Genomic DNA, 13,082 nt, shown 5'->3' with positions numbered 1-13,082 from the left:
GTTTATGCTTGACGCGTCCGCGAGGTCCGCACGGCTCCGCATGGCGAAATTGCGTCATTTTAACAACCACGCCCCTCCTCCGCACGGCCCAAAATTTCCGCAACGAGCAACTAGGAAAATTTCTAACCACGCGGACGGACGGACGCGGAAAAACATGGCGGACCAGCAAGAACTAGTACGGCAGAGGTTCGTAAATACAGACATTTGTATGATTCAGCTCTCAGAGATCACCGTGATCAACATGTTAATAATTCTTGGAGAGAAATAGCTCGCACTGTCGGAAAAGACGAGGACGCTGTTAAAAATGCTGAAATGCCATGTTGTAAACAGTCATTTCTACTTCTACTATGGTGCAGTGTTGGGTGCATGCCGTAGAGCTCCATGCTGCCCCCTACAGTTTGGGAGAATATTGGCTCACCGCAGAGACAAGCCGCACGAACCATAAACGCTGCGAGTTGTGAAGCGCGTTCCATCCGCGAGCCGCATCACCGCGCGGAAAGTGAATGCATCAAGCATAAACCAAGCTTAACAGACACGATCTGGCTTCAGCACGGACAGCCGTTTACACTCATGTTTTGAACGTCTCTGGAGATCTGCTCCCATGGGAGCATTGAACGATGAGAACTTTGACCCAAGATGTTTAAAATATACCTGTAAATAAAACATGAGCAACTATCAGGCCGCTACCAGAGACGAGCAGCACATCAGACAACTTTGTCATCACTAATAAAACTAAAGCTAGCAGAAATATCATGACACGGGTTGTATTTTGAAATATACCGGAAACACATCTCACTTCCTGTCTGGCACATGTAATTTCTTCTTCATGAATATTCGCATTCGGCTCTCAGACAAAAACAGAAAACACACAGAGACTCTGGAGCTCATTATCCGGATCTGCACTGCGGCCGGTGTGAATGCCGGACCGAGTCAGGACCTCACTCCTTCTGCATTTGGTGTGGATGAGGTTTGAGTCTTCCCATGCACAGATTTCTTCTCACACCCAACCATCTGTCAGAAGTCTTGGCGTGTCCTAACAGCTGCGTGGTGTTGTAAAAGAGCTGAGACATCACAACCTTTCATTTGTGCCTGGATCCTATTGTTATGGTCCAAGTTTCCTAAAATGGTTTGATGGTTTGCATCCTACAGTGCACTGCTTGCTGGTGCTCTAGTTGTATACTCTATTGTTTTGTTTTTTTACTTTTGCTGCTTTTTACCTGAACTGTCTGCTTTCAGCTGTGACAATGCACACGTCCCACTGATGGGACTAAAGAAGGATTATTTTATGTATCTTATTTTATAATCACCCTCGGAGCACCCTGAACACCTTTACTCTGTCCCTGAGAAAAAACCTTTGTTTGATTGCTATTTAATCAATATCTGCATCAATAACATGTCATCAAACCACACACGATGAATTAAAAGTGTAACGTTTTCATATTTATAATGTTTCTGTGTTCATTTGTTTTCTTCTCTCTACGGTTTTATTTATTACCTGAAACTTAATTGAACACCTCCTGAGGTCATTGTGGATTGATAAATGTAGATAAAACCCAGCCATGTCTCCACAGACACCGAATCACCGCAATCAAAATGGATTCATAACATGAAACAGCTTCAGCTCCTTCAGAGAGCCGCTGCGGTAATGAGCCCAGATTTAATCTCAGGTCTTCGAGAGCGAGGAGGACAAACCTGATGTGGCTCCTATTGGTGTGTTTGTGTGTGTGTATGTGTGTGTGTGGTGCTGACGCTAGCAGGCAGCAGCAGGGACGGGCTCCAAGCTCTTTAAAAGCCGGACCGAGTCGTGGCTCCAGCCAAACTCACATCAACTCTCCACTCAGTTCCACACGTGACGTCATGGTCCCGACGAAGGTAGGTCTACCTGTGGCAGGTGGCTTCCCGTCCAACCTGCTGTCTCCAGCAGCTTTTTAAAAAGTCTCTACTTTTTCAGATGCAGAGGTGTTGCAGTCTTTTTTGCGTGTCTCTTATTTTTTGTGCAACCCTGTCCGAGACCATCGGGCTCGTCATTGCGGTAAGTTCCTGCGTAACTTAGCAACTTAGGGCTCAGAGTGGTCAATGAGAGGATAACTGCTGAGGAAAACTATCATTTCAAACTATTGGATTTAAATAACTGCAATTAAATAATAAAACAACTTTATATTTATGAGAGTTAGAAAACAGCACAGTGCTTCAGATAAAGAACTAAAGCTCTTATTAATGTAATAAATGGTCATAATGCAAAGATGTTTATTAGAATTAAAGCTTTTCTTTAGAAAAACTCTTGATTCCGTGAGGAAATCTGCAAGATTCGTTCATTGTCACATTTTCCATCCCTCAAAGGCTCTGAGACTGGAAATGATAGACAAACATTTATAAATCTATATTTGTTATTTTTACTCTATAGAAGAAGAAGGAGATATAGTGAGCCCAAGGGTGTCGAAGGTTGATGTGTGTGTGTGTGTGTGTGTGTGTGTGTGTGTGTGTGTGTGTGTGTGTGTGTGTGTGTGTGTGTGTGCGCACGCACACAAAAAAAGGGGAAAGCATGGAATAAATTTAGTTGGAAGAGCGTGAGCCTCTGAGGGAGTGTGTCCAAACCCATGATCTCTGAGTCTTTACAGACTTTTAGAGCCAAGAGTTTCATTGTATGAGGGGTGATGTTGCAGGAGAATATTTAACTTAATTAGCAATGCGCCGATTTGAATTTTTGGGCCGATACCGATAGCCGATATTAAGATCACTGTTATGACCGATAACCGATATTTTCCGATACCGAAATTCTGACATTAATGCTTCTAAAATCAACAGATTTTGTATGGAATGAAAATGATTAAAGCTGAATTTACGTTATTATGGACACATGCCACACACATTTATGGTTTTGAGATTATTTAATTCACTGTTCACATGACTAAACAATTGCACATCACCCCCCCCCCCCCCACACACACACACACACCCTCTCAAACAGGCAAACAAATGGAGATGAGATGGAAAAAATATTGGTTGTTGATATCGACCCGGTTTTATTTATCGAACCGATACCGATATGTTAAAAAAGTACTAACATCGGCCGACACTGATATTGATGCCGATATATTGTCCATCCCTACTTTAAATAAGCTCACTGTAATAGTTAAGGAGACTTGTAAAGAGAAAGGAGAACAGAAGACAAGACGTGGTTTCTGTTTCAGGCAAAAGAGAAGCGCGGTTGGACTCTGAACAGCGCTGGATATCTGTTAGGTCCTCGTAAGTACAAACCACACACACATACAGTTTTCTGTGTAACACACAGCTCAAAGGGGACGGTGGAGCTCATCTCTGTGTTGGTGTGTCCATGTCCACTGTCTCCACTGTGTGTGTTTCAGCTAATGAAGTCTGATTTAGACATTACCTTATTAGCCAGAGGGCACGTTAAGTTAACAATGAGTTTCCAGATGTGTGTGTTTTTACAAGTTTGTGGAGGTACAGGTAGTCCAGAACACAAATCCTGGACCCTGAGCCGTGTGTGCGTGTGTGTGAAGACCAGGTAAAGGTTGCCCCTGCCTCATCCTGTGTTTCAGGTCGTATTGATCACCTAATTCAGATAAAGGATTCCCCCAGTGCCAGAGGCAGAGACGAGCTGGTCGCTCAATGTAAGATAGAAACATCCAGCTGCTGCAGGGCCTTGGTGTCACACCAGGAATTGCTCTGTTCAAATATTATCTGTTTGTGTTTCTCATCGCCTAACATCTGACCCTGCTGCCCTGTGCTTCTCTGTGACCCGGCTGCATTTCCAACTTTCATCATGTAATTACTCAGAGGAAGGTGTGAGTCTCAGTGGAATGGTTTCTGGCGTCGTTTGACAATAACGCACACACACACACACACACACACACACACACGCACGCGCACGCACGCACGCACGCACGCACGCACGCACACACACACACACACACACACACGCACGCACGTACACACACACGCACGCACGCACACACACACGCACGCACACACGCACGCACGCACGCACACACACACACACACACACACACACACACACACATGTACACGCACACAAGCACACACGCACATGCGCGCGCACGCACGCACACACACACACACACACACACACACACACACACACACACACGCGCACACAAGAGCCAGTTAGGCCAGACTACAGGTAACCAATCAGCAACAAGTAACATGTTTTCACAAGCAGGTGACCCTTTAGTTCTAAGAGGGAGGCTTTAATCTGCTGACATTGAAGGCATTTCTAAGGATTGCTGCTGTGCCTGCCGTGCATGACGTCACCATTCCTAACGCATCACTTATCTCCTGGTCCCACGCGGCTGTGGACGTATTCCCACAGCGATCACATGTAGTTAGAGTGGGGCAAGCAACCCAATGGGAAGGAGCAGAGTTTCCCCAAACCAGCAAGGCTGCCAGGGAGGGAACCGGTGCCATCCCCCTATGATGGTAGAGGGAGGAGAACTTTCATGTAAAAACCGTGAAACGCGGAGCACTATATTATCTTGTATGTCCATAAACAGCAACTGTATTCAAGATGGAGCATGTGGAGCGTCACCCACAGTTTATATTTGTACACAGATGTGTAATTTCAAGCTAATAGGAGTGTTTAGAATAGACTTTGGTGAGAATTATTAATGAAAAGGACATGTTTGTGAATGTGATACACAAAATGGATTCTAAACAAGTACAAATATTACTCTGTGGCCTTAATGTTGTGGCTAGCTCAGAGTTTAGACGGAGATGGTGTTGTTATGGAATTATGGACATTGCAGCAGGGACTTAACCAGATTATTATTCTCATGATGGAAATTCACTTTTCAAAAGATCATAACTTTTGTTCATCCAAAAAATAAGTGAAAGCTAAACCTATCGACTTGATGTGGATCTGACTCATGAATATTGTGTCCCTCAGAGGTAAAGCCCAGTAAAAAGGTTTGTTTGTCCAGATCTGTTGCCGTAACCATTAGTGACTCAGTTTTAGAGCTCTCCTTCCCCTAAAACCTAAATGTGTGAACATCTAGTGTCAACGTGTGAATCACCTTCATGCTGACTGTTTAACAATTTTTTCTCATCAACTGTCTTGTTTTTCCAGAGGTTTTTTTTTTTTTTTTTTTGCCTTTGGTCACACCTCTGTTTGTTGCAATTCCATGATCCAAGCCCTGCAGGCGGTCTGTAGACGTTTGGAAATTGAACAAAGAAGAAACAGATAAAAATAAATCATGCTGAGTTATCCAACGATGTCCTTATAGCATTTAGAGCAAGTGTGCAATGTGTATGCATGTGCGTCTGCCCTGAAGACTCTGATGGTTGGGTTCTACACACTGTAACTCCCAGCAGGAAACATTCATTTTATGAAATAGTTTAGTTTTAAAATTTAGCTGAAGAAAACTAAAATAACTCTAAAAAAACAGGAACGCAAATATCTGGATGAGCTAGATGTGACTGGAACAACATCCAGTAGAGTCAAATGCTGCAGGGAGATGTCCTGTGACTTGGTTCATCTGTGGTTGCTCCTTACTGTCCAGATGCAATAGGTGGACACAGGACACTGGGAGACAAGGCGGGTCTGGCTGGCAAAAGGGACATGGGCCAGGAGGACGACTTAAGAACAGGTAAGCCAAACAGAGATGTTGGCTGAAAACTTTACTGATGATTGAATGAGGAAACAAAAACAGTCAGCAGCACCGCAGTCTGATGGATCTGTGGGTCTGAGGCTGCTCCGGTGCTGCTGTCCATGGTCCTGATTCAGAGGTCCATAGTCCTGATTCAGATGTCTGTCAGTCAGTCATCAACTCTGCTTGTAAAACAATCATCTCCAGTTTGCTGTTAGATATCAAGGATGTAAGATATGCTGTGTCCAAAAACAAACTTATGTGGAGAACATGGAGAGGGAGACGGCTCCTTAAACAGAGCACCACCTGCAGGTAGCTCAGCCTCTCCCCCAGGCTGACGCTGAAGCCTGCTTAGTGTTGTTTGATATAGTTTTGGGACATAAATGATTGGTTGGCTGTAAGTAATTAAATATTCTGTGTTTGAGCCAATGAGGAAGCCAGGCTGTTACATCTTGGGCCAGGTGTTAATGTGATAATGTTGGGCAGGCCAGCTCTGTGCATCAAGCCCTCCGGGTCATTTCCAGTCTGCGATGAATTTTTGGGCCTGTTGATAACTCTAGTACAGATCTTAAGTTTTGTTGGTTTCTGTATGAAGAGGCAGGAGTGAGTGGCAGTTCCTGGTCCTGAGACAGGTCCAGACCCTGGACAGGTCACCAGTCTGTTCTATTCCTAACCCTGATTTACCTCATATCTCTAAAACTGGGTATTTTGTCATTATGTGGACCAGCCAAATATCCCCACATCCCCATGTCCACACACTACAGGTTAAAAGTTAAAATTTGTCCACATAAACCTATAAATAGAAGAATACACACACACACACACACACACACACACACACACACACACACACACACACACACTTCTATAGAGACAGTTTGACGTCACGTATGAACCCCACATGCATGTTTTGGTCTCAGCCATTCAAGGGAAGAACATGGAAGTTATATGCAGAAAAGCCGTAAGTGGGTGTCATGGTCTGCGTTCTACGTCTCCCTCATGTGTCTCCTTGTGTTCCTCATGTGTCTCCTTGTGTTCTCCATCCCTCTCTAGGTTCCCCTCATGTGTCTCCTTGTGTTCCTCATGTGTCTCCTTGTGTTCTCCATCCCTCTCTAGGTTCCCCTCATGTGTCTCCTTGTGTTCCTCATGTGTCTCCTTGTGTTCTCCATCCCTCTCTAGGTTCCTCTCATGTGTCTGCTTGTGTTCCTCATGTGTCTCCTTGTCTGCGTCCCCCTCAGGTGCCTCCCTGTGGTCCCCAGCCCTCTCCAGGTTCTCTCCAGGTTTCCCTTAGTCACTTTTCTTATCATTAGTTTTTTGTTATTGTAGATAGTTTAGTTTGTTTCTTCCTTTAGGTATCATCCTCCCCTGTCTTCCAGTGTTTTTGGTTCTCTTACTCCTAGATCATTAGTTTTATTATCTTTAGTTCTCCAGTGTCTTATCTCTACAAGTGTTTTAAGTTATTCTGTTCAGTAGCTTTGTTTAACAGGTTTTAGTTGGGGTTTCCTCACCTGCCCTGTTCTGCTCCTCTTAGTTATTGGTATCACCTGTGCCCAATTCTCCTAATCACCCAGCCCCTGAGTATCAAACCCTGTCCTGTCTTTCTGTGTTTGTCGGTCCATTGTTGTGTCAGCGTTGTTCTCGTTCCCCCTCTTGGTCTCTAGGATTTTTGCTACTAGGTCTTTAGGTTTTTTGCGCTTCGGATATTTTTGGTTTCGTGGACATTTGTTCCTTAAATAAAGGATTTTTACATTTATTCCAACTCCTGCCTCGTGTCTCCCTGGTTCTGCATCTTGGGTCCTAACCTCCTCCTGGATTACGTGATAGAGGAATTCAAACTTGCAACCTTCTTTCTGTGGGGCAACCTTGCTTCCAGCAGTACCCTCATGGAGCTTCCTTCAGTCATGCTGAAATACCCAACATAGTCTCTAAAAATTACTACACACTGAAAAAAAACTACAATTTATTAATCTTCAGATTGGTACAAAGTGATGAACTGATGTGTTTCTGTTAGTCTGTACTAGCCGTGGTGGAAACCCGTGTGTTGTTGCTTTGCATCCACAGGTGCTCTAAGAATAGGAGATGAAGACATCATACACACCGTCATTGACTTCCTGTCTTACCTTAAACTTAAAGGTAAGCTTCTCACAGTCTCCAAACCTGAACCTGCTGAACTCCTCTAAGAATCAAACACACAGTTGTGAATAAGATTTAAACCAACATCAGCAGAACCCAGCTTAGTTTAGTCATTGTGATTCTGTTTACAGAAATGGGAGCTTTGGAGAACCTGTCTCCTTCTGCCACATCAGATGAGCTGACCAACCCCTAACTCTGCTGTTTGCCTCTACGATGTTTCAGAGGTTTGCCCTTGATGTGGCACTGTTTTAACCTCACTGACCATCTGTTAGCTAAATGTGATATTTGTGTTTTTATGTAAATAAAACCCTTTATCTACAGAATCTCATTAAGTGTCGTCTGACTTTAAAATGAGTCTTGGTTGTGGTCCTTCATCATTTAATATCCGACTTTAGAGAATGAAGTGAAATAAAGTAAATGGCAGTGGATGTGTTTGTAAATGTATTCATTCCCACTATAATTCTACCTTAAAGTCAAATAAGCCTGTTAGTTCAACTTAAAGCATCTGAACCCTAAACAACTGAGAAGCTCCAGTTATTTCTTGCTTTTCCATTCATTTCTAATCTGAGTTAATTCTATAACGTTACGTTTGGTTTCTACTCCTCAGTTTGAGCAAACTAATGGTTTATTTTTGAAATCTCATGTTATTAAAACATTGAAGAAGGAGTAGAATGTAAAGCAACATATTCTTTGTTGTTGGTTAAACACCAAAAAGTCTAAGTCATGTGAGACCTGCTTTCCTTGTAAAAATGTGAGAGAAAAACTTGTTCTGAGCAAGGCTGTGATCACACATCACACACTAGCCACTCCTGCTACATCTATGTGGTCCAACCCACTTCAGCGTCAGTAATATTTAAACGCTAGTCACAGCGATGCTACAGCAGAGCCACAGTTAGCCAAGTCTCTGTTAGCACCACCCTAAGCTATTAGCTTCAGCTAGCAACAGCCCTGTTCAAAAACAGGAAAACAAGCACTCCCCACTCAGGTCCAGGAGGTACTGGTAACAATCCATGCTATAAACAAATGACAGATGCAGCCATAGCTTTTGGTCTGCTTTTTATTTTTCGTTGTTTATTTGCAACTCTTCTACTAGCAGCCGGACTTTTAACGCACACACTCATTCTCGCTTCCTCAGTAAAGTGGGGACTTAGTGAGGGCTTCAGTTTGACGTTCCACTTTCACTTTTCTCTCTTTACACCGTTGTCCCAGCGGCTTAAATGACACTCAACCCCCATCCCAATATCAGTGTTTGGCACTTAACCCTGTAACATGTTATTTGTTACTTGTCACTGTCACTTCTGAGTAATTTGTTGCATTACAATATTACTGTTTAAAATAGTTATGTGCATTTATCACCTCCTACTGGATATTATTACACACTGACAATAAAACTATTATGAGGGCAGCAGTAACTCAGGAGGTAGAGTTGTACAGTAATCAAAAGGTTGTAGGTTTGATCCCGGCTGCTGCCACAGAATTCTGCTGTTGTGCCCTTAGGCAAGACAATTAACCCATCTTGCCTACTGGTGGTCGGAGGGACCGATGGTGCCAGTGCCCAGCTCTCTCTCTTCCGTTAGTCCACCCTAGGGCAGCTGTGGCTAGATTGTAGCTCATCACCACCAGAGTGTGAATATGTGTGAGAATGGGTCGTATTACTGATGAAGCAACAGTGAAGCAACTTCTCCTTAGTGCTTTAGGAAGTGCTTAGGAAAACTCAGTTTCAGTCAAGCTCAGACCAAATGTTGGGAAGGAGGTGAGGGTGACTGCAGGATTTAAAAATCTGTCTCTTAATTAGTGACACACAGATGTTTACAGGCGAGATTGAGCTCCTCTTACTGAGAACAGTCAATCAAATGCTTTTGTTTCATGATGATAAAAAATGTTAAAATCAACTAATAAATAAACACATGAATAAACAAACAAACAAACAAATAAATAAATGAATAAATAAACAACTGAAAGAAACTGGTTCATTTTAAGTTACAGGAGATCTTGTTTCCCATCTGCTCCTCTAGAGACACCATGGAGGACATAAAAGTCACACAGGGTAGGTTAGTGGACAGGTGTGAGTTAGCTGGTTAGTTTAATCCTAATCCAGCCCACGGCTTCCTGCTGGTATTATTATCAGCAAGAAAAAAAAGGCATCTCAAATATTTTGGGAAGTTAAGGATTTTTAAAAAATACTTTCTTATTTTCTGCATTAAACAGAACCTGGTCCATGCTCCAACATTTCAGAAATGAAACCATTGGCTTCGAACTAAATAACAAACTAAGTCAAACATTTAATTGTGTGTTACTCACTTTACACCCTTGAATTGCTGCATAAACATTTAATTCAAAAGCTGCTCAAAGACATTAAAAGCTAATTTATATGAACCCATTATGTATGTATTATTTTATAACCTAAATAAAGGCAAGAGTTGGACATGTCCTCAAGATTTTCAGTAAGATGCTGTTAGCATCTGCAGAGCATGTTTCTCCCACAGCCTCCCATGTTGGGTAAGGAAACAGACTGTTTTCCTTTGTTAAATCTTCTCAGATGTTTAAAATGTTAAAATGCACTTTTACATTGTTCTAAGGACTGTTGTGAATGACGTGTTTTTAGGGGATGGCATGTCTCAAATATTTAAAGTGACTAGAAGAAGAAGAAGAAGAAGAAGAAGAAGAAGAAGAAGAAGAAGAAGAAGAAGAAGAAGAAGAAGAAGAAGAAGATCTTTTATATAGCGCCTCTCAAGATAAAAAAATAACGAGGCGCTTCACAAAAACAAACAACAAAATGTAAGTATAAAAAGATTTTTAAAATGATTAAAAACATGTTTAAAGGGAGAAAACGACAAAAAAAATTTATTTAAGGAAAGGGAGAGGGAAAATGAATAGGAAAGAGGGAAATCAATGGACCCTGGGAAAGGTGGAATAAGAACAGAACAAAGAGAGAGTGGTGATGAAAGTCATACAAAAGCCAGCTTGAAAAAGTGAGTCTTCAGCTGCTTTTTAAAGGAGACCACTGAGTCCACTGATCTCAGGCTCAGGGGGAGAGAGTTCCAGAGTCTGGGGGCCACAGCAGCAAATGATCTGTCACCTTTGGTCTTTAGCCTGGTGCTGCACAACCAGTAGGCTTTGATCACTGGACCTCAGGGACCTGCTGGGGGTGTAGGGACTAAGAAGATCACCAATGTAAGATGGTGCTTGTACATGTAAGGCCCTATAGACCAGAACCAGGATCTTGAAATGAACCCTGAAGTTGACTGGCAGCCAGTGAAGCTGGAGGAGAAGCGGGGTGATGTGGGTGTGTTTGGAGGACTTGGTCAGAAGCCGAGCACAGGCATTCTAAACCACCTGTAGACGGTTCAGGGAGGTTCTGCTCAGACACGTGAAAAGAGAGTTACAGTAGTCTAAGGCCCTGTCCACACGTAGCAGGGGATCTGCCAAAACGTAGATATTTTTCTACGTTTTGGCCTGTCATCCACACGAAAACAGAGTTTTTTCACACGAAAACGGATCTTTTTAAAAACTCCGGCCAAAGTGAAGATCTGCGTTTTCTCCGTTTTGGGTGTCTGCGTGTGGACGGACAAAACCGGAGTTTTAAGGTCCGCAGCGTCACTTTCCGCGACAAAAAAATGCTGACATCACGTGTGCGACCTGTGTTTACACTAGCCGGCATCATGGAAGCCCTCAGAGCTGCGCTCTGTCACTACCCGATCCATCAATTGTCCAAGCGCTTTCTGCTTGTTTGTGTTTGCAAGAGGAATTACTGCTCCTTGCGGAAGACCACAGACGAAGGGCGAGGTTAAGAACGGGGGAAGTACTGCCGCCTACAGGTCTGGCATGTCCTTAACAACGTATTTATCCGGGTACGTGTGGACAGAGTTTGTTTTTAAAACGCAGTGGTGTGGATGCAAGTTTTTGGAGGGGTGGATATTCGTTTTTAAAAAACCCCGGCTACGTGTGGACTAGGCCTAAGCATGAGGAGATGAAGGTGTGGAGAACTGTCTCAAGTTCAGAGCGGGACAGAATGGGACTCAGCTTAGCAATGTTCCTGAGATGGAAGAAGGAAGAGCGAAAAAGAGAACAGACATGAGAATCCAGGGTGAGAGCTGGGTCAAAGGTCACGCCAAGATCCCTGTCAGAAGGTTTGGTGTGAAAAGCAAGCTGACCAAGAGAGTCTCTGACTTTGGGAACCAGCTTGTCTGGGGCACAGATGAGGATCTCAGTCGTATCTTCATTCAGCTGTAGAAAGCTCCCACCATCCAGGTTTTAATAAGAGTCTAAGCAGGTGTGTAACAGCTGCAGCTTAGACATCTCATGGGGCTTAAAGGAGATGTACAGTTGGACGTCATCTGTTTAAAGATGGTAGGAGATTTCGTTGAAGGGGCTCAGGATGTGCTGAAGAGGAAGCGGATAGAGGAAGAAGATTAGGGGCCCCAGCACAGAACGTTGTGGGACACCATGGGCAAGGGAGGTGGTGGAGGACTGAAACTTGGAGACGGCCACAGAAAATCAATCAATCAATCAATCAAATTTATTTGTATAGCACTTTCCACAACCATGGAAGGTGATCAAAGTGCTTTACAGTACATAACAATAAAATATATTACATAAAACCAGCACAAGTAAAAACTCATAAAGCAGTTACATACAAGTAAATACAACATGTAGAGTGACTAGCTAAAGATCAAGCTAAAAAATACATTAAGAGAGCCAACAGAGGATGGCTACTGATAAGAAGCCTGTTGGAAAAAGTAAGTTTTAAGCTTGCATTTGGACAAAGACAATTAAGAAGTCAGAGAGAAGGAACGCTCAAACATACAAGAGGAGAACCACTCCACAGCAGATCCTGATAGGCCTACCCAGTCTCTCAGCCTCTCCAGTAGCAGGTGATGGTCAACAGTGTCAAAGGCTGCAGTCAGGTCCAGCAGGACCAGAACAGAACAGTCGCCTGCATCACTGTGAGTCAGAAGGTCATTAGAGACCCTAAGAAGAGCTGTTTCAGTAGAATGAGCTCTACGAAAACCTGACTGGAAGCTATCATAGATGTTATGTTCATCAAGAGCAGCTGTGAGATGTTTAGCCACAACCTTTTCCAAGATCTTGGAGATGAACGGAAGTTTAGAGATGGGTCTGAAGCTGCTATGGAGAGAGGGGTCAAGACTTACTGGGACTGATGGACAGAAAAGCACTTTTAAACAAAGATGAGGGTAAGATGTCGAGGGGGCATGCAGAGGTCTTTATAGAGTTAACTAGTTTGGTTAACTCAGACAAAGAAACAGGAGCAAAGCTATCTAGGATGATGGGCCTGGTTGGAGTCGGGAGAGGCAGCGATAAGGC

The 13,082-nt window shown here is 43.3% G+C and overlaps 1 protein-coding gene across 2 annotated transcripts; it reads left to right on the top strand.

Annotated features, from left to right (window-relative positions):
* Positions 1–1,778: 1,778 nt before the first annotated feature.
* On the top strand, positions 1,779–8,085 carry gal (galanin/GMAP prepropeptide). 2 transcript variants are annotated; one of them, XM_054747237.1, is made up of 7 exons: positions 1,779–1,872; positions 1,952–2,032; positions 3,192–3,246; positions 3,561–3,632; positions 5,538–5,624; positions 7,686–7,757; positions 7,889–8,085. In XM_054747237.1, exons 1-7 carry the CDS (start codon positions 1,858–1,860, stop codon positions 7,948–7,950), a joined length of 444 nt encoding a protein of 147 aa, XP_054603212.1. In that variant the 5' UTR covers positions 1,779–1,857; the 3' UTR covers positions 7,951–8,085. The 2 variants fall into 2 exon arrangements, with proteins under 2 accessions (XP_054603212.1, XP_054603213.1); XM_054747238.1 differs by lacking the exon at positions 3,561–3,632.
* Positions 8,086–13,082: the final 4,997 nt, after the last annotated feature.

The sequence above is a fragment of the Nothobranchius furzeri genome, chromosome 14 (assembly GCF_043380555.1).
Source record: "Nothobranchius furzeri strain GRZ-AD chromosome 14, NfurGRZ-RIMD1, whole genome shotgun sequence".
NCBI lineage: Eukaryota > Metazoa > Chordata > Actinopteri > Cyprinodontiformes > Nothobranchiidae > Nothobranchius > Nothobranchius furzeri.
Note: the sequence above shows the minus strand (reverse complement) of the source record. Positions and strands in the feature narration are given on the sequence as shown.

Bases quoted from the DNA above. Each gene is read 5' to 3' on its own strand.
- gal (XM_054747237.1), top strand. The intron at 2,033-3,191 runs GTAAGTTCCTGC...TTTCTGTTTCAG, and splicing joins CCATCGGGCTCGTCATTGCG to GCAAAAGAGAAGCGCGGTTG. The intron at 5,625-7,685 runs GTAAGCCAAACA...TTGCATCCACAG, and splicing joins GGAGGACGACTTAAGAACAG to GTGCTCTAAGAATAGGAGAT.